Source organism: Leguminivora glycinivorella, chromosome 2, assembly GCF_023078275.1.
Source record: "Leguminivora glycinivorella isolate SPB_JAAS2020 chromosome 2, LegGlyc_1.1, whole genome shotgun sequence".
In the NCBI taxonomy this organism is placed as follows: Eukaryota; Metazoa; Arthropoda; class Insecta; order Lepidoptera; family Tortricidae; genus Leguminivora; species Leguminivora glycinivorella.
Window position 1 is genome coordinate 22,628,359 of NC_062972.1, and position 25,594 is coordinate 22,653,952.

A 25,594-nucleotide genomic window follows, 5' to 3' on the forward strand; every position below is an offset into this window, starting at 1 on the left:
CATATATTTTTGCCAGGCAATCATGGTCGCGCGATAAACGATAAAACATCGGACCGTCCCTATCACACTTGCAAATTGTGCGATTAGGGATGGTCTGATGTTTACGCACCCATATTTTTATCATTTTATCGCGCGATTCATATAAGCTAACTTTTGGTCATTTATATTAGCTAAAACTTAGCTAACCTTTTTTAAAGATTACCCTTGTATTTTCGTAACTTGTAACATTTTTAATTAAGAGGAAATGAGGAAAAATATTATTTATTAATTTTGATTGCTTGTTTTCCTCAATCCGCAAACGGAAGTACAAATAACGAGGAGAGAAGTTATTAGACTATTATAAGGAAATGTTTTTTTTAATTTTCAGTTGTTTGTTACACTTTTGATAAAGTTAATAAAAATATAGGATTTACTGTATTTATGGATTACTCGGTGAGGGGTAGCTGAAAGTTTCTGGTTATACAAGTTACAATTCAGTGAATTTATGAAGGTATGAAATAAATCGCCTGTGTGGTGACGGGTTAAGAATTTCACCACCCCTTTTCTTCCTGTGGGTGTCGTAGAAGGCGACTATGGAGTATGGGTTAAACTGTTGTGTAGGCGAGAGGCTGATGGCAACCTGTCACTGCAATGCCACAGTTTCGTTTTCTTTTAACCCCTTATTTGCCAAGAGTGGCCCTGAAGCTTTAGTAGTTTCATGTGCTCTGCCTACCCCTTTATGGGATACAGGCGTGATTGTATGTATGTATGTATGTATGAAATAAAAGTACACTTTTTTAATGTTCGAAGTACCTATTCAATATAAATTCGAGCACAGTGAATGTCAACAAAACTAATAATATTGCGTTATCAAATCAACTCGGAAGCGCCTTCCATACTATACTCAAAATAAATAATAAGCTCTATTTCGGGCCCTTATGTACCTACAGTATGTAATCAATTATGCCTGTCAGGAAACACTACACGTCAGCGCCAAAAGCCTCTCGCCTATAATCACAAGTCCTTGTTCCACTCACATCTAGAAAAGCTGGCGTTTGAGATTAACGGCTGAGCTGGCCGAACAAATCGGAGCATTTCATTTTACCGCGATATCCTTTTATTTGACAGACGGACGAAAATATCTTCTCATCCTTTTAGAAGAGGTTTACGAGTATGATGGTTATTACCCACTGAACGGCTTTTGATTGATGGGGTATTTTATTTGTGAAATCTGAGTGACGCACATGACATGGGGGAAATCGGATATCGGAATGAACTCACTAGTTTTTGATTACAATATGACTCTGTCACGACTCTCGATGTTGAAGTGCATTTGAGTCGCTTAACTTCAAAACTGGGTAAATCCATTCTGCTATAAGGTTGATTATCTTTCAGATCATATTATATTTTTTTATAAATTCAACCTTAAAGCACAATGGATTTACCCAGGTTTGAAGTTAAGCGACATATTTTTAAACATGGGAATTACAGAAGGGTCAGTATACTCCGTACCACGTGCAACAAGGACCTTTCCACCTGATATCCGAACAAAAATACTGATAGAAAGGCTCCTGATAGCCACATCTTCAGACCTTATACAGGTGATTCATGAGAGAACAGGTTAAGTCTTTACACACATTTTAATGGATCGTTCACTGTTAAAAAACAATAACACTTTTTTACCCGACTTTGGAATCTCGCAATAGTCGCAGCACACGGGATTTAGATACTTCCCCACACAAAAAATCCGATAAGCATGAAGCGAGTCGTTTTTGTTCTCTTATTATGCGATCAGGCGAAAAAACCTTTCCTTTAAGAGACTAGCTGCGATAACCGTTTTCGCGCCATTATGTAAATTTTCCACATTTTCAGCTGAGCGGTTAAGGACCAATTTACACTTATGTTTACAAGAGGTTTGTATAAAGTCTAGGGATTACTTTTCATAAGGACTAAACTTTATGAAAGAGTGAGTGCAAATACCTATCTATAAATTACATGCAGTAGAATCACGTTCTAATTTACATCACAGCGATAAAATACAGATCGAAACCGTTGCAAAATAGTACTTACATACAAGTGCGGAAAAAGGGAAGTTCGAAACGATGGCGATAAATTAAAACACAACCGAAGGGAGTGTTTTAAATCGACACGAGTATGTATCGTAATGTAGGTACTATTTTAACACTGACTGAGGGATGGGTATCGTATCGCTGCTATATCTTATTACCATTACTCAAATTGAGCCGTCACTCCAGAATCATTGTTAACATCATTAATTCATCGCCACTAATGGAATGGACCAATCTCGTCAATTCTCATTACACCACCGAAATCTTTTACGAAAGTGGACAACGACCTCTCATATTTAGTCGTCCACTAAAATGATTCGTTCATTCACACAACGGTTGCATTGCTAAAACTAATTATGACTATTATGAGTCGCCAATTGATTCTGTCATCTCCATACAAACAGATGTATGTAGCGCGGAGGTCAGTGGGCCGCCCCGGATCGCTGTGGAATAGATCGTCTCTGCACCGATTTATTCGGGCCAACCGATGGACAATCATTGATATTTATTGCAGCGGTCTATTAAAAATCGGGCGCAACTGATTATTTATGATAAGTTGATTTAAATTAGTTTTGATTATAACGAGCTTTAGAAGAAAAGTTTTGTAATAGGTCTATCTGATAAGTTGATAATCATTTGTTTGACCTCGGGGTAGTAAAATAAGGACTCGGTTGCATTTCGTTCGGTCGGTCCTTAAAAAACTGGGCTACGTATTTTATTAAATATGGCCACAGTCTTCCAAACAAAGAGAGTTTTTTTTACTGACTTGTAATATTTTAAGACATTCATAATGATTAATGAACAACTTTTTCAGTCAGAAATTTTACAAAATATTTATTAGGTAGGTATTTATTTTACATCAGTTTTTAAAACTTACTTAGGTTTCGCTATGAAGATATTACATTTAGCATTTACAACTAGTAATTTTTAATAGGAGGCAGTGAGTGATACTGATATTAATATTGTAAACGATTGTTGTTCAGGCAAGATGTCGTGGCAGGCGGCCGCGCTGGCGCTGCTGCTGCTGCAGGTGTCCTGCAAGGAGCTGACTGAGCCTGTCAACGACCAGAACCTGCCGCAAGCTCAGGACCCCAACTTCAGCGACGGAGACGTCACTGCGTATGACGAATACGGTAAGTGTGGCAGCTGCACTGCTGCTGCTGCAGGTGTCCTGCAAGGAGCTGACTGAGCCTGTCAACGACCAGAACCTGCCGCAAGCTCAGGACCCCAACTTCAGCGACGGAGACGTCACTGCGTATGACGAATACGGTAAGTGTGGCAGCTGCACTGCTGCTGCTGCAGGTGTCCTGCAAGGAGCTGACTGAGCCTGTCAACGACCAGAACCTGCCGCAAGCTCAGGACCCCAACTTCAATGACGGAGACGTCACTGCGCATGACGAATACGGTTCAAGTAATATGTCGCAGTCGCAGCAGCTGCACTGCTGCTGCAAGTCTCCTGCAAATAGCTAACGGATGACGAGAGCCTGCTGAGGCTAAGCTGAAGTCTCGATTCCGGGCTCGGCCACGTGGACTTGGTATTTTTTTCTTTAGTGTATGACGTCAAGAGCAGCTTATAATTTATATACCTAGCCGTCTAAATAATTATAGATTGACTGTTTTTTTTTTCAGTTATTTAAGTAATTAATAAGTTTAATTATATTGGTACTTGAAACATGCTTATCAAATTTAATGTATTTACAGAGAATGAAGCTGATTTGGGAGACTTTCGAGGATTAGGAACAGGTAATTACTTAGTCTTGCCTAAGCTTATAAGCCGCCTTCTTGCTTAAGCACTAGCTTTACATTACATTTCATTTTCGATATTTCAAAAATGTTCTTTGTAATATTTTGTACATTTTTATGTGAAAAGACCTTTTGTTGTAGGCCCTACCCGCAGACCTGTGTCCATTGGAGTTCGAGGTGAGTGCTAAAATACATTATTTGTCCGTTTATTCATTTAGCGCTACACCTTGTTATTATTGTATCCACCAGGTAATTTCCTATATGCCTGGAGGTGGATTCTAATTCAACAATTTGTTGCGGTTTTTATCTGTGTTTGATACGATTTTGACGATCGTAACGATTGCCGCACACCGCATATATTTATCAGGTTTATTTACGTCTTAATTCTCACAAATGTGGTTATTTCATATTAGCTTGCGTTGCGTATAATAATATCAAAACCGTGTCGGGTGTTACGATACGACCTTTTTTTTTTGTTTAGGGGGGAAAATGCGTTTCACATACCACTCGGGTGCGAGGGGGGACCCGAGCGGTTATGTGGGACTCCCGTATTGGCTAATGAGGCCACGGTATACCCACTAAAAACCCCCCCACATGCCACCTCGCCGCCTTGTTGGCGGGGTTACCGGAACACTTGCGCTCACAACGGCGACCCCGCCGGCGGCAGCCGCCCACGTGCAGCTTCTCCGCGGATACCCAACGGCCCTCCACAATGAGTGCGCCAGATGACAGGGCGCCCCACCTCCTCGGCCGCTTATAGGTACAGTGACGGACCCCCTCGAGTCCGCCACAAAGAGGCCATGGGTGCCAGAAGAGTTCCGGCGCCCGGCGGTGGAAATGGTCTTTGGTTCCACCGCTAACCAAGTCGGCCGCAAAGGATAGGGAGAACGGCGCACCGTAATACCGGCACTCCTCTTCCCTTGCGGCCCTACCGATGCCGCTACAGCGGAGCGGCCCCGCCAAGGTCGCAGGGGGTAGGGAGAGTGGCGCACCGCTATACCATCACGCCCCTGTCCCTGCGATCCCACCTCGGCTACCGAGGGAGGGCACAGAGCGGCATCCCATACTGCCGGATCTTCCCTCCCACGGCAGTCCTCCCAGAAGCATCTCAAGTGGGCTTTACAAGCCCACTTGGAGCATCCTCCTCGGGCCAGCTCGCCCAGCAACAAGCCGGCCCTGGTTTCCTCTTCACTTCACCGTGGGTGACCAAGCCACGGTTACAAAGCCCCTCCACCACGACAAGGTGAGCAACCTGCGGGGGGTTACGATACGACCTATCTTAACGTGCCGAAGCTTAGTAAGGTATTTAAAAAAAAAACAATTCTGTTAAGAAGAATGTTCTTTACAAATTGCTACGCGATACGGCCTACGGCGTAGCGCTAGAGATTAAGGCCCAAATTGACAAACAGGTCAATTCCAATGTAAACTGATATTAGAATTACATCAATCTAAATGATATCATGCATCTCACATTCAATAGTAAGTATTTTATACAATTTTTCAGTCGAGTACCATGTTTAGGCCACGAAGCTTGCTGAGTGGCCTAATAGTACGGTACGAGAGTGAAAAGCTTAATTATATCACTATTGTATACAATACTTTTTCTACGAGTCATCATCTTCATCATCAATGGACGGAAATATCATCATTCATGCAAGTTAAAATTAATGTTAATAGAGTCGTTCACCGTTGTATCAACATCGAATTACCTAGCAACCAATTGTTTGTACCGTAACCGTCTCTAATTGGCCGATAATGCGACAGATAAAAAAAATGTGTTTCAGATGCAGGAAAATTTGCCAGGTATCGCAAATTAGTATATAAATTGTATGAAGTTCTATTTTTGAAATTATTACAGTTAACTAAAGCACATAATTGTTTCGGAACTGCCATAGAGTATCCAACACTGAAAAGTTAGCACAGCACTTATAGTTTAGTTTGTGGTGCCATAATTGACAGATTACAGACGACAAGTAGAAAAATCTTATTTTGATAGCTTACGTTCATTTTGAAAGCTTCAGAAAGTTGCAACTTACTTTGGTTTGGATAGTAGGTACCAATGAATATTATTTTACTCGCGATTCGAACTTGAAGATTATAAAATATTAGGACGAGATTCGATATGGATCGGACATGTCAGTGCCAAAAGTGGCGTTTTTGTTCGAATCGGTACAATTACATGATAAAGTTCGAAGTCAAGACTTAGGGCCTAATCCGATAATACCAAGTAAACGGAAATTGCTTTTGCCGTCGTTTAATAGAATAAAATTGAATAAATCCAATAAGTACATCCTTATACTCGAATAATAAATGGCTGTAATGCTCATGATTAATAAGATAGCGTATTATAATGGTTTATAATAAGTATAACAAAATCCATTACGGTACTGGTTGCTTATTTAACGGCCTGCTATTTGTACCTACGAATATCGAGTATGTTCATATAATAAAAAAATATAGGCATAATATAACAGCCCATTAAATTGCCCATATATTAAACTAGCTTTTTCCGCGGCTTCGCCCGCGTATGTATTCTTGTTTCCCCATACAAACTTTGGACCCCCATTTCACCCCCTTAGGAGGTGAATTTTAAAAAACCCTTTCTTAGTGCTCCTCTACACCTTATAAGGAACCTACGTGCCAAATTTGGGATCTCTAGGGCCAGCGGTTTCAGCTGTGCGTTGATTTGTCAGTCAGTCAGTCAGTCAGTTTCTTCTTTTATATATTTAGAAGATTAATTAAATTAGGTAGGTCATTTTTTTGGTATTTGTAATATATTAAATAAGTACTTACTTTATTATTGTAGGCGAACAAACCGGATACCCAAGAGTGAAAGTCAGCGTGCGTCAACTAAGACTGGTTAGGGGACAAAGCCGGACAGTAGACTGCACTCCCGAGGGCTACCCTCTCCCGTCTATACAGTGGACCAAGGTAGAGTTTCGTGGACTTACTACATCAAATATCATGCCGTTTACCTCTGTCATAGCTCGGTTACTCATGACTGAGGGTCGTGACCACCATAAGTCACTGTACGTTGCAGTGCTCTCCACTCAGGCCGATCTTTTGCCTTCCTAAAGGATCCTTGGAGCCCAACGCGTATTCTAATACCAGGGTAGAGACAAAGGTCCTACGACCGTTTGGTGGGAAATTCGTTGCCTGGTCTTATCCCTGGCTTTGTCTTCGTTTAGGTGCATGAAACATCCTTCTACACATTACATCCTTTGGTCATTTAAATAGTTCACAATCAAAGCTCGGAAAGAGTTATTTGACTTCTGGGAACCAACAACATAATTAAATTTTGCAGGAAGAAGGCGGTTTCGGCTCACGGACCAGACAAAGCGGGAACCTGCTGATAATATCGAATGCCCAGGACGAGGACCGGGGCAACTACGTGTGCACCGGCCTCGTCAACGGAAACGCCGTCTACACCGATTATCTTACCGTCGATATTGTTGGTGAGTTACCTACTGTATTTTTTAATAAGGTATCTTTTTAATAAAACGTTGCTAGTAACCACTAACTGCAAGTTACCGAAATTGATGTTGAAATTCCATGGGATTAATTGAAACTGAAAATAATTAATCTATAAATGAAGTTTTAATTGAAAATCAGGTGGCGAAACAAGCCCGCGCTGTATCGACCAAGGGCACTCGTACGTGGAGGGCGAAACCTGGAGCCCCAACAACTGCACGCTCTGCCAGTGCTTCGGCGGCCGCACCAACTGCTCAGTACTGCCTGCTTGTCTCACAGGTAAAGTCACAGCATAGCGATTTTGCAGCCTCTGCAGTTACATAGTCTAACTGTCTCTTTTTCATCAGTTTCATCAGTTCATCACCCATCATCAAAGTCTGCTACCCCTTATCATAGCTGGGCACCGTTAATCAAATAGTTAACTTCGATAATCGTTAATCCGTTACTTAAAAAGTTAACTTCGTTAATCGTTAAAGCGATACATTTCGGTAGATTTAACGCAAGTTAAAGTTAATCGATAATCCGTTAACACGTCATAAAAATAGGACTCCACTGTAGGTATTATGTATTTCTATTTACTAAGTATCCACCAAAAACTATTAAAACCTGTGACGCCAATCGGTAAAAAACCGAAATGTAATAATTACGGTCTCTTCGGGCTTTTACCGCCGTTGGTTGGCTAAATCCTAGATTTTACTTCGGATTGGTAATTATTGGGTCATTCATGCGGTCGGTTCTTCAGATTGAGATTTGAGATGGCTCGATGAACGCTGTGGGCTCGATGAATGAAATCTAAGGCTCGCGCCGGACTCGATGCGTCGGTTGCGCGATTTGTCTGTCATGCCTGATGATTGCACTCTATTCCCAGGTTAGTGATCGATCTAGCACGCCTAATAAGATTTAGAAGATCTCGAATAAGTGATCCAAAGTCGCCAATTGGTCTTTATTATTTATTATTTATTTATTTATTATACTCAGAATTACAAAACATAACTTAAATACAATGCTCCACAAAACTACAATTAGTTTGACAGTGGAGTCGTTTCAGTCTCTTTTATACAGTTTTCTTATTAAATATAGTTAAATATACAAATTAATATATATAACTCCGACGGATCTGCTTTTACCGATAAAACCTAGGTTTTGTCGTACTACGGGCTTTTACAGTAGCAGTAAGAACGTGGTTTTCGCGGCGCAGCGAGCTGCTTGGGGTGCTGGATTAACGATTAACGGACTCTATGAAATTTAACGGAAGTTAACGAATCCGTTAACATTTTTTAAAGTTAACTTAAAAGTTAATCCGTTAATCGAAATGTTAACTTCGTTAATTAACGATTAACGGATTAACGAGTTAATGCCCAGCTATGCCCCTTATTTCAGAAATCCACAAAACATGAGCTTAGGCCAACTCTGCCACTGCATGAAGGTAGCAGAGCAGTGCAAAGTCCCGATTGACCTATACCTGGTGGTGGATTCTGTGGTGCACATCACTCTGTCTGTTCCATCTTTGGTCAATTCTAACCCCTGTACCTACTTCACCACAACCTATTATATTAATGTTATAATAGTTATTTGTTATACAAGGGGGCAAAGTTGTATTTTAACGCCGAGTGTGGAATTGAAAAACGAGCAAGTGAAAGGATTCTATAGTTGAACCACGAGCGAAGCGAGTGGTTCGAGAATAGAATTCTGAACTTGCGAGTTTTTTAACACACGAGAAGTAAAATACATTTGCACCCGAGTGTAACACAAAACTTTTCCCCTCACTATAGCGAGGAAACTACAACGCAAAAATGCGTTTATCACTGCTTCCAGTAGTTCCACAGGTGGTAAATCATCTTTGTTACTAGATTTACCTACTTTCATCAATTTTAAAGCAGTTAATTTGACTTTATTCAAGGTCAAATTACTTTACCCACTAGTGGATAAAATGCGTTTTTACCCGCTGGTATTAAAGGACAAAACACGTGTTTCCGAGCTAGTGAGGGGAAAACATTATTGTACTTTATTTTCTAGGGGAGCAAGCGGGACCTTCCAGAGTTAGAATTAGTGAGCGTCAACTGAGGATAGCAAGAGGACAAAGCCGGACTGTTGACTGCTCTCCCGAGGGATTCCCAGTCCCAATCATACAATGGAACAAGGTAATTTTTCCCGTATCGATTGTCGACAACACAGTCTTGGTAAATCTATCGTTTGTAAAGTTATCTAGGTACATAACTATATACTTGGTATGCATTCTTCTAGGAAGGTGGCGGGTTTGGAAAGGGAACGCGTCAAAGTGGGAACGCGCTGGTGATAACTGACGCCCACGAAGATGATCGCGGGACGTACGTGTGCGCCGGCGTAGTGGCGGGGAGAACCGTCGCCAGCGAGTACCTCACCCTTGAGATAGTAGGAGGTACAATTTTATGGCTTTATTTTATACTTTTCTCATATTTTATTTATGTATCATGAGATTCATGAGGTAATACGTGTAGCAACACTTGGCAATTCTCACTGCGCCAAATGATACAAATTTTTACGTTCTACCGAAGTTCTTATATTTGTTACTCGTGAATTTCAGCATTTGGGTGCTTTCCGCCGTATTTTGGTCCGTTGGTCATAGGGCTGCTAGTGTGTCTGGGTAATTCTCAAAAAAGTGGCATCGTACCCTGCCATCACGTTTTTGAATAGAAAGTATGCGAAATATATAATTTTCACATATAATTAAAATTTTCATAAGTAGGCATTAACGTGACACATCGAGGCCAAAACATATTTTTTCTGTAAATATAATACTTTTGTAAAAAAAAAATAAAGAAGACCGTTTTCTACTGTACCCTGCCTTGTCACAACGCGACACTGCTCAAGTTTTTGCTCTATAGATTATTGAATTGCAGTTGTATGATATTAAAATCTCGTTTTTTGTAGAGAATATACTACTATATTCTTAAATATACGTTGCACGGGATGTTTCGATTACTTTTGAACACAAATTTTCACGTTCAAAGTTTGTCCAGCGATATTTTCTCTATATCCTGTGCGTCCGTGGTATTGCACCTCACTCACACACAGAAAGTCTTATTGAGACCCTAATATACGTAAAACACGTAGCCAGTATGGTTATAGCCGCTGGTGTAAAAGTTTGTGTGTGAGGTGCTGCGGTCTTGTGGTTAGAAGTTTTCAAAGTGTGACGTTCGGAGTTTGTAACAGGTATGTCCACTTTATTCTGGCATGATTATTGTGAAATATTAATACGGCAGTTTTTTTACTAATAACATTTTAATGTTGTATTGAAGTATAACTATTTATATTAAAATTATGACAGTTGTATTATCAACAGTTTCGGAGATAATATCTAGTTAATCGGATTTTCACTACACCCTGTGTAACTTTATCCTGCCATCACTCTGCAGGGTAAAGTGACTGTTGACAGGATAAAGAAACACAAGTAAAAAAAAGCTATTTTGACATGGTTTTTACTAACTTGCAATGTATGTATGTATGTATGTTGAGGTCAAATCTTGCAACCCAATTTGAAGCAGAAATGTTCAACCGACTGAGCTGAAATTTTGTATACACGCTGCGGATGACGTTCGCATATAAGCGCCGATATGGGGCATTGGGTCCTTCGATATTGGGCAATAGTCTACTCAGCGCCGAAGCAGTTCCGACGAGGCTAGGAACCAATTTGATAAAATGTTCCTCGGAGTACCAATTTTGGTTTGAATTTAAGCCCAAGTACTTAATTTGGGGCGTAAGAGGGACCGCCTCACCGTCAACAGGCAACATCCCTATCGCTCTTGCATATAGGCACGACAGAACCAGATTGCATTTCGATCGTCAACGATTATCATTTTGGCTAGGTCGGCAGCAATCACTTTCATCGGGCAGAAGCCAACCTTTCCCTCGAAAACCACGTCATCGGTCGTGGCAAGTAACACCGCAAGCCCAAACAAATTAATGCGCCCAACTGTGAGCTCAGTTGCCACTGTGGCTCTCCTTATTATCCTGGTACCTTCTTCCCCTCACGGCTACTATTGTGTCATCGGCATAACAAATGGTGATCATGCGGAGAAGTTGGTCTACTCTTATAGCCAAGTCAAAGCCAATGCTCCAGAGCAGGCACCAGTACCGACCCCTGTGGAAAACTGTGGGTAGGTTATGATTATTATGAATATGCATGTGGGTAAGAAGAAGAATAAAGAAGTCAGTCTTGATTTGAGCACGTAGCCTCATGGACCTGTCCCTATACGTTTACATGGCGCAGCCGGTAGAAACACCACACTCCATTCGTCTTTCTAGGCATCTTCCTCCTGATTCATTGAGCACTTCTCTATCTGCGAGGTAATGCCCTATGGTGAATGATGATCTTCAAATATAAAGGTGCATCGTGGAAGCAATGCGCCTATTTTATTACCACATAAGGAAGAGAGCCGAAGTAATTGGCAATGTCAAGAGATACTGCGATGGCTCCCTACCTTTTCTCTGCTACCAGACCGCTGTATTTATGCAGCGCATCAATTGCGTCTATCGCTCCTCCCAGAACCCGATCTCTGATGTTTGGGCACGTGTCTTCCAAAATGCGTGCACAGCAGTAGATGAGACATACGATGATGCGCTCAACATCGTGCCAGTTTCATCTAGGAGGGCAATGGGACGGTATCCTAAGGGACAGTCAGTTGGACTACCCTTTTTTCGAAAGGCACAGTCTGCCCACCTTACAACGAGAATTTATACTCTCTCGGAGGCAGTCGTCAATGTGGCCACGTAATCTACTTCCAAGATGTTTAAAGAGCCAAGGCACGCCGTCCCGTCCGGCCCTATAGTGGCCCTCATTTTAAATACTGACCTCATTATCTTGACATCTGTTACCAAGGAGACATCAAGGAGACGAACCAACTCTTCCACTGGGGAAGCCATTTCAGGCATTACACGCACAAGTACAACTCACATTGTGAATCATGATATGTGCTTTGTTGTTTTACAAGACTGTGATTATAGGTACTTATTTATTTATTCTTTATTGCACATAAAAAAGTACAATATGGTGTACATAATCCCTTAAGGCATTCTCTACCAGTCAAACACTGGGTCAAAAAGAAACATTTGGTACGAGCAGGCATCGTGACAGAAAACAATAATCAGATATCACTTACTGTACTTCAACTGATTTGAATAAAAAATATTTAATGGATATTGTTTAAAAAAAATACTTTTTTTTGCTTTTGTTTCTACTTAAAGAAAAAAATTTTATCCTAACAAAATCATAATAGTCGATATACGTTGAATTATTAGTGGTAAACTTGTTTTTTTATTCAAACTCTCTTTATCCTGCCACGTTTTCCCTGCTACCCTGTCTATTCACTTTCTCCTGTATGTCTAAAATTTCAACTCGCCATAACTTCTACGTTTTTACGACTATTTCGTTCCCTCCCGCAAATTCCGTATCATTGATGCACTCAAAAACATATTTAAATCCAAAAAGGTACAAAAAACCATTTTCATTTTTTTCCATTCACTTTACCCTGACGGTGCCACTTTTTTGAGAACGAACCGTCTACACAGGTACCAATCTAAAATCCAACACCCGTCCCAAGCTCCAAAGAACTAGCCCATTTGTTTTCCGTTCGATGTCTGGAGACAACCGTGATATATCTTGCATTTCACAATCATTTATTTTATTTATTTGTAACATATACCTACCTATAGTCATTCATATTCATATACATATGACAATGCATGGTGCATATAAACATACGCATGCAAACTTACTCTTAAAAAACCTCTAGGATCATAAAATACAGAACAGAAAAATACATAACACAAGCAAAGTTATGCTAAGGTAAGGCTAAGGTTTGACATAATACAATAAGTCATTTATCATCATTATCTGCCGAGCTACCATGTTCCATTGAATGCTAATCGGCTCTCGTACTCCTCAGGTCATAGTCATGCAGCTGCAGCAGGCACATCTGTCCGCGGCGTGACGGGAGCTGTCGGTGAGGAGGGTCCCCCAGGGCCCCCCGGAGCGCCGGGCACCAGCGGCGTCCCCGGCGCGCCCGGCCTGCCTGGCCCTACCGGCCCGCTGCCTGATGTGAGTACTAAACGGGAGATCTTGCTCTGTAGACTGAGAATGAGAATATGGACACCAAAGACTATTTGATAAATTAAAAAAAAATATGACAAATAACAAATTATTTCAATTATGTCACTTGAGATTTACGTCGAATAAACAATATGGTTTTAACCCCACCAATTGGTAAACGCTCTCTTGATTCTTCACTAATGGATGAGGAATTGCATTGTATCCACAAAGGTGCTAAGTAATTTCATAAAAATTTTAACTTGATGCCCAAAGCTGGTAGAATGAAGATTTTCAATAATAAATGGTTAATAAGTGGATAAATCAATGGATTCAGTTAGACGTTTTGCCGTTTTGCTTTTTTCTCGTGTTGCACGTTGGTGTGGTGAAAAAAACTCTCTCTACGCTCGCGGTAATATTGGAAAATTTCGCTTGTCGGGTATCAACTATCAATTTTGGCACGTGCGGTTAAAACAACAACTTTGGCCTCTTCTAAAACAAATAACTATAAATTTAATATACTGTGTTTTAAAACGATACAGGTAAACGAACATTTGAGACGACAAGTAGCGAGTAACGGAGATAAAGGGCCAGCATTCGATCCCTACAACTACATGCAAGCTTCTGTAGGCGCCCCGGGCATTAGAGGTGTACAGGGTAAGAAACGTTATTAATCAAAGTCTTTTCAGCACTATACAGTATTATTATGGTGACAGTTTTATCATGTTTTACCTATCAATGTTTTTGTCACGCAAATACACGATGTATAATGAGATCCACATAGGACAAGTTCACGACCAAAAACAAGAAAAGATGGTGTATAACTACGAATAGATTCGTTTTGCAGAATTATTTAAGGCATTTATTTTGGGGTAAAAAGTGTCCCACATCCGGTTTTCGTTTTCAGCAAACGTAGACAAACACGACTATTTTAACGTTCAACTAGATTAAATTGCGGAGTATATCATACGAACACATTTGGACCAATATGTCGTTTCAAAAGGGCTATAATAATATGGTAAAATCTGTCCCTTACAGGCCAGCATGATTAAGCAAGTATGATTGTATGGTAGTTTATATTTCTTGAGCTTGATTTCTTGTGAAAAATACTACATATAAATTAATAAACTTGATGTATCTTTTTAATTTGCCATTTCAGGACCACCAGGACCACCGGGACCGCAAGGGTTCCAGGGACCACGAGGCGAGCCTGGCGAGCCGGGTTTGCCTGGACAGCAAGGACCCCCGGGTGAAAGGGGACCCCAAGGATTGGCTGGAAAAGATGTAAGAATGCCTAATATAAATAATTTTTAAGTATTAAGTATAGATAATCATGGTAGTACTTTATCGCACTAGTACTTTTTGTGTCTGTTTCGAAACTGCATACGGCCACATGTGTTTTGTCTTTTGATACTGTGTTAAATATTCCTCGTTACTGTAATCATTCGAGACATAATACATCGACAGATTTAGTGATTAACTAAGGTAATTAGTAAATATTAAGTTTACAGTGTACAGATTTTATGGGTGTACACTGTACAGCACAGTAATGTTGCAGGGATCTTCGGGCGACGACGGCGAGCCGGGTCCGGCGGGCGCGGCCGGACAACCGGGCCCGCGCGGGGCCCCGGGCCTGCCCGGCATCCAGGGTCTCAAGGGCCACCGCGGCTTCGACGGCAAGGACGGCGCCAAGGGCGACCAGGGGCTCGCGGGTGAGAAGGGACCGACCGGCCAGCCTGGAGTTATGGGACCACCTGGCCCTGTGGTAAGTAGATTGTTCCGGTTCAACATTACACTCCTATTAGGAGCTTTCACGGAGTTTTACTCGTTCATACGATAACTTCCATAACCAAAAGGTTCAAAAATACTTGTGTACCTATACTTCCTTTAGATATTAAAAGGTTTCTAATTAAGGCTTTCCTGGTGGAACTTTTAAGAAGTTAAAGGTTTATTCGTACCTATAAGAAGAATCAAGCAAGAAACTTTGGCTTTAAAGTACGATATGGTTATGGAGTTATAAATAAACTCCTACATATCTAGACAGTTTTTGAACCAAATAGGTACATACTTCATATCCAGACAGTTTTTGAACCAAATAGGTACATCAAAAGCTCATACATACACAAAAAGGTGATACAGGCTCGAGTGAATGTTTGCTTATTCTATTAATCTCTGTATTTGTATTGTGATTATCCAGGGTCCGATGGGACCGCGCGGAGAGAGAGGTCGCGAAGGCTCTCCGGGTGCTCCCGGCATGCGCGGCGTGGACGGTGTGGCGGGACCACCAGGACCTGTGGTATGTTACTTACTCAGTTACCTATTTTGATATTCCATTGCTACTTGAAGTCCTTCGTTGTGTGATTGTTGGTTTTTCCAACAATTAATAATGGTGAATTGTAATATGTATTAATCAAGTTTGAATGTGTTTTAGGGCAACGTTGGAAAACCTGGTTCTCCAGGATTTCCAGGCGCACCAGGGCTAAAGGGCGAACAAGGCGCAGTAGGCCCCCAGGGCAGCCAAGGCATGCAAGGTCCCAGGGGAGAATCGGGACGGCCAGGTCAACCCGGAGAAATTGGCCCGCAGGGCCTCGCTGGCCGTGACGGTATCCCTGGAGAGAAGGGTGTGGCTGGTCAATCAGGAAACGCGGGGCCTCAAGGCTTCCCTGGGCCCAGAGGCTTACCTGGTGTAGCTGGCGACCCCGGAATTCATGGTGCTAAAGGAGAACCGGTTTGTGCATTTATAATATGCTACACTTTTACCTTTTCCCGAGATAAACTGAACTTACTGATATAACTTTATTATTTATTTTAGGGTCAAATTGGAGAAAGAGGTGTGAGAGGCGAACCCGGCATCAGAGGGGAGCCTGGTGCTCCAGGACCACGTGGTCTGCCAGGAAGTGTTGGATCAGAGGGCAAACGCGGGAAGCGAGGGCTTAGGGGACCTGCCGGTAACCTTGGACCTCAAGGAGAAAGGGGTCAGCCAGGGTTGAGAGGTTTGCCCGGTCCTGATGGACCGATTGGAGCTCGGGGCCAACCAGGTGAAAGAGGAAATGTTGGTTTACCTGGTGAGAAAGGTATTACTGGTGACGCTGGAAGACCTGGTCCTCAAGGATTGCAAGGTCCTAGAGGTGTAGTGGGCCGACCAGGAATATCTGGCAAACAAGGGCCCCCTGGAGACCGTGGAATACCTGGAGCAGACGGCAGGCCCGGAGAAATGGGACCTCAAGGCTTACAAGGAACTCCTGGACCCATGGGCAGCCCGGGCGAACGAGGATTGCAAGTTAGTCATAAAACTAATAAATAATGTGTCTGTAGATATCAGACAAAGTAAATGAAGCAGACTAATAGTAATTTTAAATCTTTTTTAGGGTGAACCTGGAAAAGACGGAGAAATGGGTCAACCTGGACCTGAAGGCCGGAAGGGCGATGCAGGACGGGATGGTAGCCCTGGTATCCAGGGCGCACAGGGTCTTCCGGGACCCGCCGGTGAAAGAGGACCAGCTGGACCAGCAGGCCCTACTGGGTTCCCTGTACGTTTTACTTTACTATTGTATATTTTAGCTAAATCAAAGACATATGTAACTCCGTATAGATGGATAAAGTGTAAGAAAAAAACGTACCTCAAAGCCATAGAGAAAAAGGTACAGTGGCCTAGATGGCGTTACACCTTTGGGGAACGCTCGGCTAGATGGCGCTAGTATTAATATTTATAGACGCGGCACTGGTTTTCAGGGCACCCAGAAAATTAATAACTAGGTCTTATAACTAAGCAGAACGTATGATCACTTATACAGAAACTATGTTAGAGAAAATGTTTGTGTGTGTGTTAACCTACTAACAGAACATATTATTTATAAATGTCAATGTAAATAAATGCAAATGTGGCCGCTTAGTGTTAATCATTTAGTTGAGATTCAAGTAAATGCAATTCAAGTTTAAGATTGTGCTTGAAAGAGGTAATGGATTTACAGTTTCTGATTGGTGGCGGTAAATTGTTCCAACATTTCGTGGCAGCATATCGGAAGCTCCCACGAAAAGCGGCCGTACTGTGTTGCGTAGCAATAAGTCTTAGAGCACCTCGTATATTAGCCTCTGAGAACTTGAGTTTTTCGAATAAGTAAGATGGTTGTTTATCGCGAATTATTCCAAAAAGCAGTGACGCAAAATGTAAGGTACGTCTGGCAGCCATGTTTAATAAGTTGTTACAGTAACTCGCTGTAATAGCACCGAGGTACGCGCCAGCATACACCCCCCAAATACGGCATCAGCGTAACTCAGCTTGGACAGAATGAGCGTGTCACAAAGATTAATGCGCAAGTTGGTGTCAATGAAATCACGGATGCGATATAATACTTTAAGCCTGTAAAAACAGTTTTTAGCCAGTTCCAGAGCGTGTTCTTCAAAACATTTATTTGACATTTTAATACATATCAAGCTAAGAATATGGGCCAAATTGTCAAAACTGAGGTTCAAAAGTTCTAAGCTTGTGTCGAGAGATGTCTATACACTGTGATTACACGTTTTACTTTGACAGTAACTCTCTATAATACTCGATCCTCTTACACATACGGATTCAAGTATTCACCACTTTATATTTGATGTTTCTGTACCATCGAGCTGTGAATCTATGGGACCTGGATAATGCATCTAAACTCTTTATATGTCCACAATATTCATACACCTAAAATAATTATTAAGACAACAAACAAAAATCTTCACTATGAATAATTGATTATTGTCTAATTTTAGGGTATGCCGGGAGCCGCCGGTCTACCCGGCTCGTCAGGCAAGGACGGCGAGCCCGGCGTGGCGGGGCCTGCGGGCCCTCCGGGGCCGGCCGGGCCGAGAGGCGAGAGGGGCTTCAACGGCGATCGCGGTCTCCCCGGGCCAACTGGTGCGACCGGCGAGAAAGGTGACGTGGGAGCGCAGGGACCTGATGGACCCGCGGTTAGTATACTGTATTTTGGACCAGGATTGTATCTTTCAAAGATAGTCACAGAAAATCATACTGCCTTTGACTTAGGCTATAGTAGGTACATTGAGCTACAAAAGTGGATGGAGAATTTATAAATGAATTATTCATTATTTCTCCATGCAATTGCTGTACGAAAGAAAGCAACAGTTATCCTGTTTTTGCTAAGTGGGGTGTTGTGTTTACCAGATTGTACTAAATAAAGCTTATGAATATTGTACAATAGGGTCCGGAAGGTCCTAGAGGCAGCAAAGGTCAACAAGGGCACCCCGGAGCTTTGGGCTTACCGGGACCGAGAGGACCCACTGGTGCTTCAGGCGAAAAAGGCGAACGGGGTTCACCTGGTCCCACGGGCAATGATGGACCTGTTGGTGAGTAAACAAGTTTCATTTTCGTAGCTATTTTGGCAGCAGGCTTTTCTAAGGATTTATACGATCATAAAGACAATAGATCAAGCAAACGTATCTACTTAGCGTGTCAAATGAACTCAGTGAAATCCACTGAGTTGTCCGTCTTTACTCGCAGCTTGCAGCTTTCGGGCGTCAATTTTTGTAAGTTGAAGTCAACCAAAACATAAAAAAATGCCTCGTTACGTGATATTCAATTGCAACAACACAAAAATTATGAACAATCAAGAGCCTGAGACATATTTAAAATTACAGGCAAGAATCAACTTCAGTACAAAATTTGACACGCTCGGCCCCTATACAAATATATGAATTTGTTTCTTCTATCTAAATTAAGTTCTGTGATCATAAATCATAATAGGACACAGCCTTAAGGTCCACAATAAAACCCAAAGCCCCAAAGAGACCGTTTCAAAGCTTGTATGCAATTTTTGGTACATTTCGGTATTTTGGTCAAATTCACTGGTCCGCTTTGCTTTAACTCATTTCCCACCTGCTTGGGTCCATTCAGTATTTTTCAATATCAAAGATAAACTCATCAAGTATTCTCACTGCTTTATTTTCAATCGTAAGTTAACTACTTATCCTTTCTGTTTTAGGTCGTCAAGGAGAACAAGGCTCACAAGGGCCCGTGGGCCCGGCCGGGCCGCCCGGGGAGCCGGCGGAGAGAGGCGAACCCGGCGCGCCCGGCACGCCCGGAGAGGCGGGCGCCAACGGCTCGCCTGGTGAACGCGGCCAGCCCGGCCTGCAGGGCGCGCAGGGCTTGCCCGGATCTCCCGGGCTTACAGGCATGCCTGGGATCAAGGGCGACAGGTAGTGATGAATTGAATTACTTGATTTAATGTCCTAGATCCTCTAGGTGGGGCAGAGGGCGTCCACATTGCGCCGGCGCCGCCATCTCGATCGGTCTGGAACTTCGTGCTTCAATTCGCTTAAAAGTCTTTCCGACAGCCTTAGCTCTGCAATCTGCAATACACCTGTACGACCTGTACCTGTACCAGTACCTACTGATACTACTGATACATAATCACAGAATCACAGGCAGGTAGTGAGACTGCTTCATAATCTTACTAAATCAGAACAGTATTTATTCGACTATACGTCACGTAGGTATTACGAGCTCTGCGATATACAATCGCTTCCAGAAAACATAAGTAAGATGATGCATGACTTTCTAATTGCATTTGACGTGTACCTGTATGTCACCTATGTCAATATCCTTCATCTTACCTTATCTCGTTTTATATTATCAGGGGCTACAGCGGACCCAAGGGCCAACAAGGAGCATCTGGCAGCCCAGGCATTGCTGGAGAGCCTGGTCTACGAGGACTGCCGGGTTTAGCGGGCGCTAAGGGGGCACGGGGCGAGCATGGCCCCAAGGGAGAATCAGGCCATCCCGGTCTACCGGGAAGACCCGGTGACCTTGGACCGCAGGTAAGAATATTTATAAAACTTATACATTAATTGCACTATTAAGTTACCTAGAACTAGAAGCCTTGAGTTTATGAGTCACCCAGAATATAAAATACACTTTTGAATTTATTTTAAGCTTAAAAACTTATCAGCTACATTTTCATGTAGAGTTATAGAGTCAATCGCCATTAGAGTCGCTTCTAATTCTACAGGCCCTCATTCTTCAAGCCTTCATTCACAAACTCGACATCTTAAAAATTGTGGCTACACGCTGCGGCATATTTTTACAACTTTAATTAGGTATTAATAATTATTTTAACATAAGAACCAATCGTATTTTAGGGTCCTCAAGGTAGCCCCGGTCCAGCGGGAACACCCGGTATTGCCGGACCAAAAGGAGCAACCGGAGATGCAGGCCGACCGGGAGCTCCAGGTCCCCAAGGGCTCACAGGCCCTCAGGGTCTAGAAGGTGTGAAGGGCGAGAGAGGCAACGAGGGTGAAACTGGACCTCAGGGGCCAGCTGGACCGGCGGGACCTCCCGGCGAGAGGGGACCAAGTGGCTTGCCGGGAATGGCAGGACAGCCAGGGCCTCAAGGATTACGTGGAGCTCAGGTACTTAAAGACTTTAATTTAATTACATTCAACGTTTGCCTCAGGAGTCTTAGCATTGTTTGTTTGATTCGTAGTGAGTTTTTTTTATTTTTTTAGTACGATAATCCGAATTTAATTTATTCAAATAAATTTAATAGGGTGAAAGTGGAACTCCGGGCAAATCAGGTGCTGATGGCGCTCCAGGCCCCATAGGCGCCCCTGGACTACAAGGTCCCCCTGGTCCCATGGGAGAGCAAGGGCCGGAGGGACGTCCCGGGAAGCTGGGACAGCCGGGAATCCCCGGCAGGCCTGGAGACAAGGGACCGGCCGGGCAGCCGGGTATTTCTGGACCAGCTGGTACTCCTGGATTACAGGTAAATCTGTAACACATTTTTTAATATTGCTTCCCATACGCTTTACGAACGTGTTTATATTTAAACAACGCTGAATTCAAAAGACGGCTTGCCGCACGGTCAGTGTGTTCAGATAAATCTGTAAGGTATTATTTTAGGGCCCTCCTGGACAAGCTGGATCTCCCGGGCCGGCGGGTGAGCGCGGACTGCGCGGCGAACCCGGTCCCGCCGGCGTGGACGGACCTCGAGGACCGGCTGGCAAGCAGGGAGCTCCCGGCCTGGACGGCGCTAAAGGAGAGAGGGGCGAAGCTGGCTTAGATGGAGCTAAGGGTCACGCCGGTCTCCCAGGCTTGCCGGGAATGGTCGGTGCGCCTGGACGCGTGGGAGAACGAGGCCTGCCCGGACCGATGGGACCGCCAGGAAAAGACGGCGATTCTGGCCCTAGAGGTACTTACTTTTTTAAGGCTGACTTTGTTATAGCTTTTTAGTACTTTTATTGTCTTAAGCCTGCAAGTATAGGCCTCATGAGAGTATTGTGTTAGGGAATAATTGAGTCAATTTGGCAAGAATTGTATTCGGTTCCTCTAATGTACAGTTTGGTTACTTGAGTATAAGAAATAATACAAATCTAATATTTAAACACAGGCACACCCGGCCGTGATGGCGCTCCTGGCCCACAAGGTCCAGCGGGCCCACCTGGAGGCCGGGGACCCGCCGGCGAACCCGGACGGCACGGACCTCCGGGCCCGGCCGGGCCGCCGGGACCCCCCGGACCCGCTGGCGAAGGCCTGGCTTATGACGCTGCTGCTCTTGCTGCGATGATGCAACAAGGTACGTCCTATGATATGTAACGTGTGGGTAACCTTTACCTCAATCCTCTTATGTCAGCGTAACTTTATCATTTTCAAAACCAAGTTTGGCTTCGCAAGCCACATCAGAGCGTTCCATGCTTCGGATCAATAACCGTTGGAGGAGTCGCCGTCGTCGGACGCGGCGAGGAGGACTATATTATACTGCTATGCTATGCTGATGTCTTACATAGCTAAATTGGTTGTTCAATAACGCTGTGATTTGTCCAGTGTATAGCTAGAACCCTAAATGACTCAACAATCGCGGTTCGTGACTGTACATATGCCTATCAATCTCCTTCCCCTATAGTAAAGCATGCTAACATTTCAATTTTCAACGAATTAAAGTCAGCATGACTTAAAAAGTCACTAAAATAACATTTGTACTAGAATAATTCCAAAATTCCAGGTTCAATAAAAGGCCCCGACCCACTCAACGACGATCCTAACATGCTGCCGGCGCGTTTCTTCAAGAACGACATGACCGACGCCGAACGAAAGGAGATAGTGACCAAGGCGTACGAACGTCTGAAGGTGTCGCTGGACAAATTCCTGCGGCCGGATGGCTCGCAAGGCGCGCCTGGCAAGACCTGTGGGGACATAAAGTATCATCACCCTGGGTTTAAGAGCGGTAAGTTGAAATTTTTAAGTTCCTTCAACTGTAAAATTATTATAATTATTTTTTTGGACACGACTATGACTAGATTTTGTTGAATGGCAAAGTGGATCAGTATTCAGAAATATTCTGCAGCCACGGTTGTGTTTACAGGTGTGAGATAAAGCTTTGTCTTTTAACTCTAGTTAAACATTTAAAATTATCGTTAGTCTCCTAATGTATTACTGCTGTGACCAGGGTAAATTGTAAAGACAGACTTTGATCAACTCTGGTTAAGACATTTTGTAGGAAAAATGAGATTAAAAATCTATCACCTCGCACGATAAGTGTGACTATCAAATAATTGAAAATCTTCTTCCTCATCTTCCTACCTTTATCTCACGTTATGTGGGGTCAGTAGAACTGGTCATCCTCATCCATTCCTCTCTATCTTTCGTCATGTCAGCACTCACTTCCTTCTTTCTCAAATAATTCACAATATTTTGGTAAAATTGTAGGTCAGTACTGGATCGACCCGAACGGCGGCGACATCAACGACGCGATCCTGGTGCACTGTGATATGGCTACGGGCAGCAGCTGCATCTACCCCAAGCCTAGGGAGTCCAAGGACATCTCTTACAAGGGCAAGGAGAAAGAGGTCTGGCTTAGCGAGCTGGAAGATGGTTTCACTGTAAGTTTTACTTAAGTTGTTGTTATTCATCGTGCACAGTTATGTAGGCATTATTAAGATCGGACGTTGACTAACCTCTAAACAGGTCATAGTTTCAATTAATTCTCTCTCTTTCAAGGTCACTAAAGAATTCAGACTCTAAAGATCCTTATAAAATTGACCGATGGTTTTCAGTCGGTCACACTCGGTTTCTCACTCTGGAAAAAATGTCTCTCTCGGAGTACCCTATACCCTTAAAATTTTGATAACAATATTTCTATGATTTCATAATTAAACCCCAGCTTATTTTTGTACTTCAGATCAATTACAAGGCCGACCACAGCCAGCTGACGTACTTGCAGCTCTTATCGGGCCGCGCCTCGCAGAACGTGACGCTGCACTGCCGCAACACCGTCGGCTACTACGACCCCGGGGCACACAACCACCGCCGCGGACTCAAGCTGCTCGCCTACACTGACGCCGAGATCCTGCCCCGCGCCAACAACCGCCTGCGGTACTCCGCCGTGCTGGATGACTGCCAGGTAAGTTTACAACAGTTATATACCAAGAGTAACAACTACCAATTACCCAGCATGGAATAATGTGAGTTTATTGTATGTCCGGGTGGCATGACCATAATCGTACACACATCGATAAGCACACAACAAAATGTAAAAGATGTATCCGGAGGGAGAGGTTACCAAAAGTCTCGTGGCTGCTCCATAGACAATTGTTCAAGTTCGATTAAACATTTCAATTTCTATCAACGATTTAAATTCTTGGATATAAGCTTGGCTTGAATTAAAAACGGTACTGACCTACGGATAGGTAATGTAATCTAATAAATACTCCAACTAACTGTTCAACGTCTATTTCCAGTACAAGTCGCCAGAATGGGCAAAGACGATCGTGGAGTACTCGACAGACAAGTCCGGGCGGCTGCCGCTGCTAGATGTGGCGGTTCGCGACCTCGGCCGCGGCCAGCAGGCCTTCCGCGTCGAGCTCGGCCTTGCCTGCTTCACGTAGCCAACACGCTAACCCCGGTAGCCCCATTCTCGATGCTTCAAATTACAAGTGGCGGCACGTAACTTTGACGCTGAGTGAAATCTGGAGCTACGTATGGGGACGCATACCCTTCGCCCCCTGTAATTCCTTGAGAGACCTGTTTTTGACTTCTGCGCAATAACGGTGAGCGCTAAAGTTACGTGCCGCGACTTGTAGGTACTTAGTGTTAGTCGCTGAATAATATGACAAATTGAAAAGACTTCCGCTTGGAACATGTAACTTTTGGAGTTGAGAAATGGGCCACAGGTCGTACTGTGAGCCAATTTGTGAAGTGAGAAGGTTCTACAGTGGCGTAGGATTCGAATTGGTTGCCTGTACAATTTATCTTAATGCTAGACCGTACATTTTACAAGTTTTAATAATGAGGGCTAGCTTTTTGTGCTCATCTGGAGTCTCTGTAGATGGTGGTCAAATGTTAGCTGATTTACACTCGCGGATCTTGGCTTGTCTTGTCATTTGCACACGACACGAGTGCAAATAAACAAGGTATGACATACATTATAGATTACCATCTGCACTTTATGCCTCTAACGGTGAATTCACTCGCGTTAACTTCAAACTTCGGTTAACAAATAATGCCCTCTAGTTTGACAATTGAGTTAATAGGATTCTTATTATTACAACGTACGAAGATGTACAGCTACATTTACATTAGCTATCAAATTGTAAGCATATCGTCATTAGTAATTAAAATCGAGACTTTTTTAACTATATGACCATGACCTTCTACCCTTGCTGTGCTATTGCAGCGCACTGGTAGAAGATAGAAAATGTTTCAGGATGAACTAATATGGTGCTATCTCATATGACTAATAAGCGATATTGTGATGCTGATTTACTCTAAGAAATGTAGTTTTTTTGTACCTATTGTAGTGTTAAGCATACCAAAGATTAGTATTATTCTACATTCTTGCAGCAGAATGTGTTAAAATGAAATAATACTTAGTTTTATTTAGCAAATATTAGCATAGGTACATACTTCGACAATTAGAAATAATACCTACATATAGTATAGTTACTTTTTTATTCCTTTTTATACTTTTTAGGTAAAAATCTAAGTTACAATAGGTAGGTATGTAATTTATATTCTTTAGGTAGTTATAATTCCATTTATATTAATAATTAAGTACTTAAATAAATAAGTCGTCACAATGATCTATGATTAAATTTAAGTATTTACAAAGGTTCTTATAAGACTGTACATTATGTAAATTGTAAATATGTCCTCGATAATTTATAAGGCAAAAGTGATATCCAATATGAATATTAAAGAATTTGTAATAAATACTTTCAGTATAATGAATCTATGTGTTTTTAAGGCCACCATATGGTCCATTGGGTCCATTATATTCAG

At 42.7% G+C, this 25,594-nt stretch overlaps 1 protein-coding gene across 1 annotated transcript; it reads left to right on the forward strand.

Moving 5' to 3' along the window:
• Positions 1 to 3,036: 3,036 nt before the first annotated feature.
• On the forward strand, positions 3,037 to 25,179 carry LOC125237609 (fibril-forming collagen alpha chain-like). Its single transcript, XM_048144771.1, has 29 exons — positions 3,037 to 3,078; positions 3,215 to 3,317; positions 3,750 to 3,791; positions 3,933 to 3,968; positions 6,598 to 6,722; positions 7,096 to 7,246; positions 7,404 to 7,541; positions 9,279 to 9,403; positions 9,507 to 9,660; positions 13,187 to 13,338; positions 13,869 to 13,983; positions 14,486 to 14,610; positions 14,885 to 15,091; positions 15,524 to 15,622; positions 15,758 to 16,054; positions 16,139 to 16,606; positions 16,695 to 16,856; positions 18,076 to 18,273; positions 18,525 to 18,669; positions 19,305 to 19,518; positions 19,959 to 20,139; positions 20,461 to 20,730; positions 20,868 to 21,083; positions 21,221 to 21,509; positions 21,708 to 21,893; positions 22,320 to 22,541; positions 23,024 to 23,196; positions 23,496 to 23,717; positions 24,055 to 25,179. The coding sequence occupies exons 1-29, from the start codon at positions 3,037 to 3,039 to the stop codon at positions 24,199 to 24,201; spliced, it is 5,004 nt and encodes a 1,667-aa protein (XP_048000728.1). The 3' UTR covers positions 24,202 to 25,179.
• The last annotated feature ends 415 nt before the right edge of the window (positions 25,180 to 25,594 follow it).

Coding starts and splice junctions, on each gene's coding strand:
- LOC125237609 (XM_048144771.1), top strand. CDS start 3,037: ATGTCGTGGCAGGCGGCCGCGCTGGCGCTGCTGCTGCTGCAG. Junction 13,339..13,868: donor CTACCGGCCCGCTGCCTGAT/GTGAGTACTAAA, acceptor AAAACGATACAG/GTAAACGAACATTTGAGACG. Junction 13,984..14,485: donor GGGCATTAGAGGTGTACAGG/GTAAGAAACGTT, acceptor TTGCCATTTCAG/GACCACCAGGACCACCGGGA.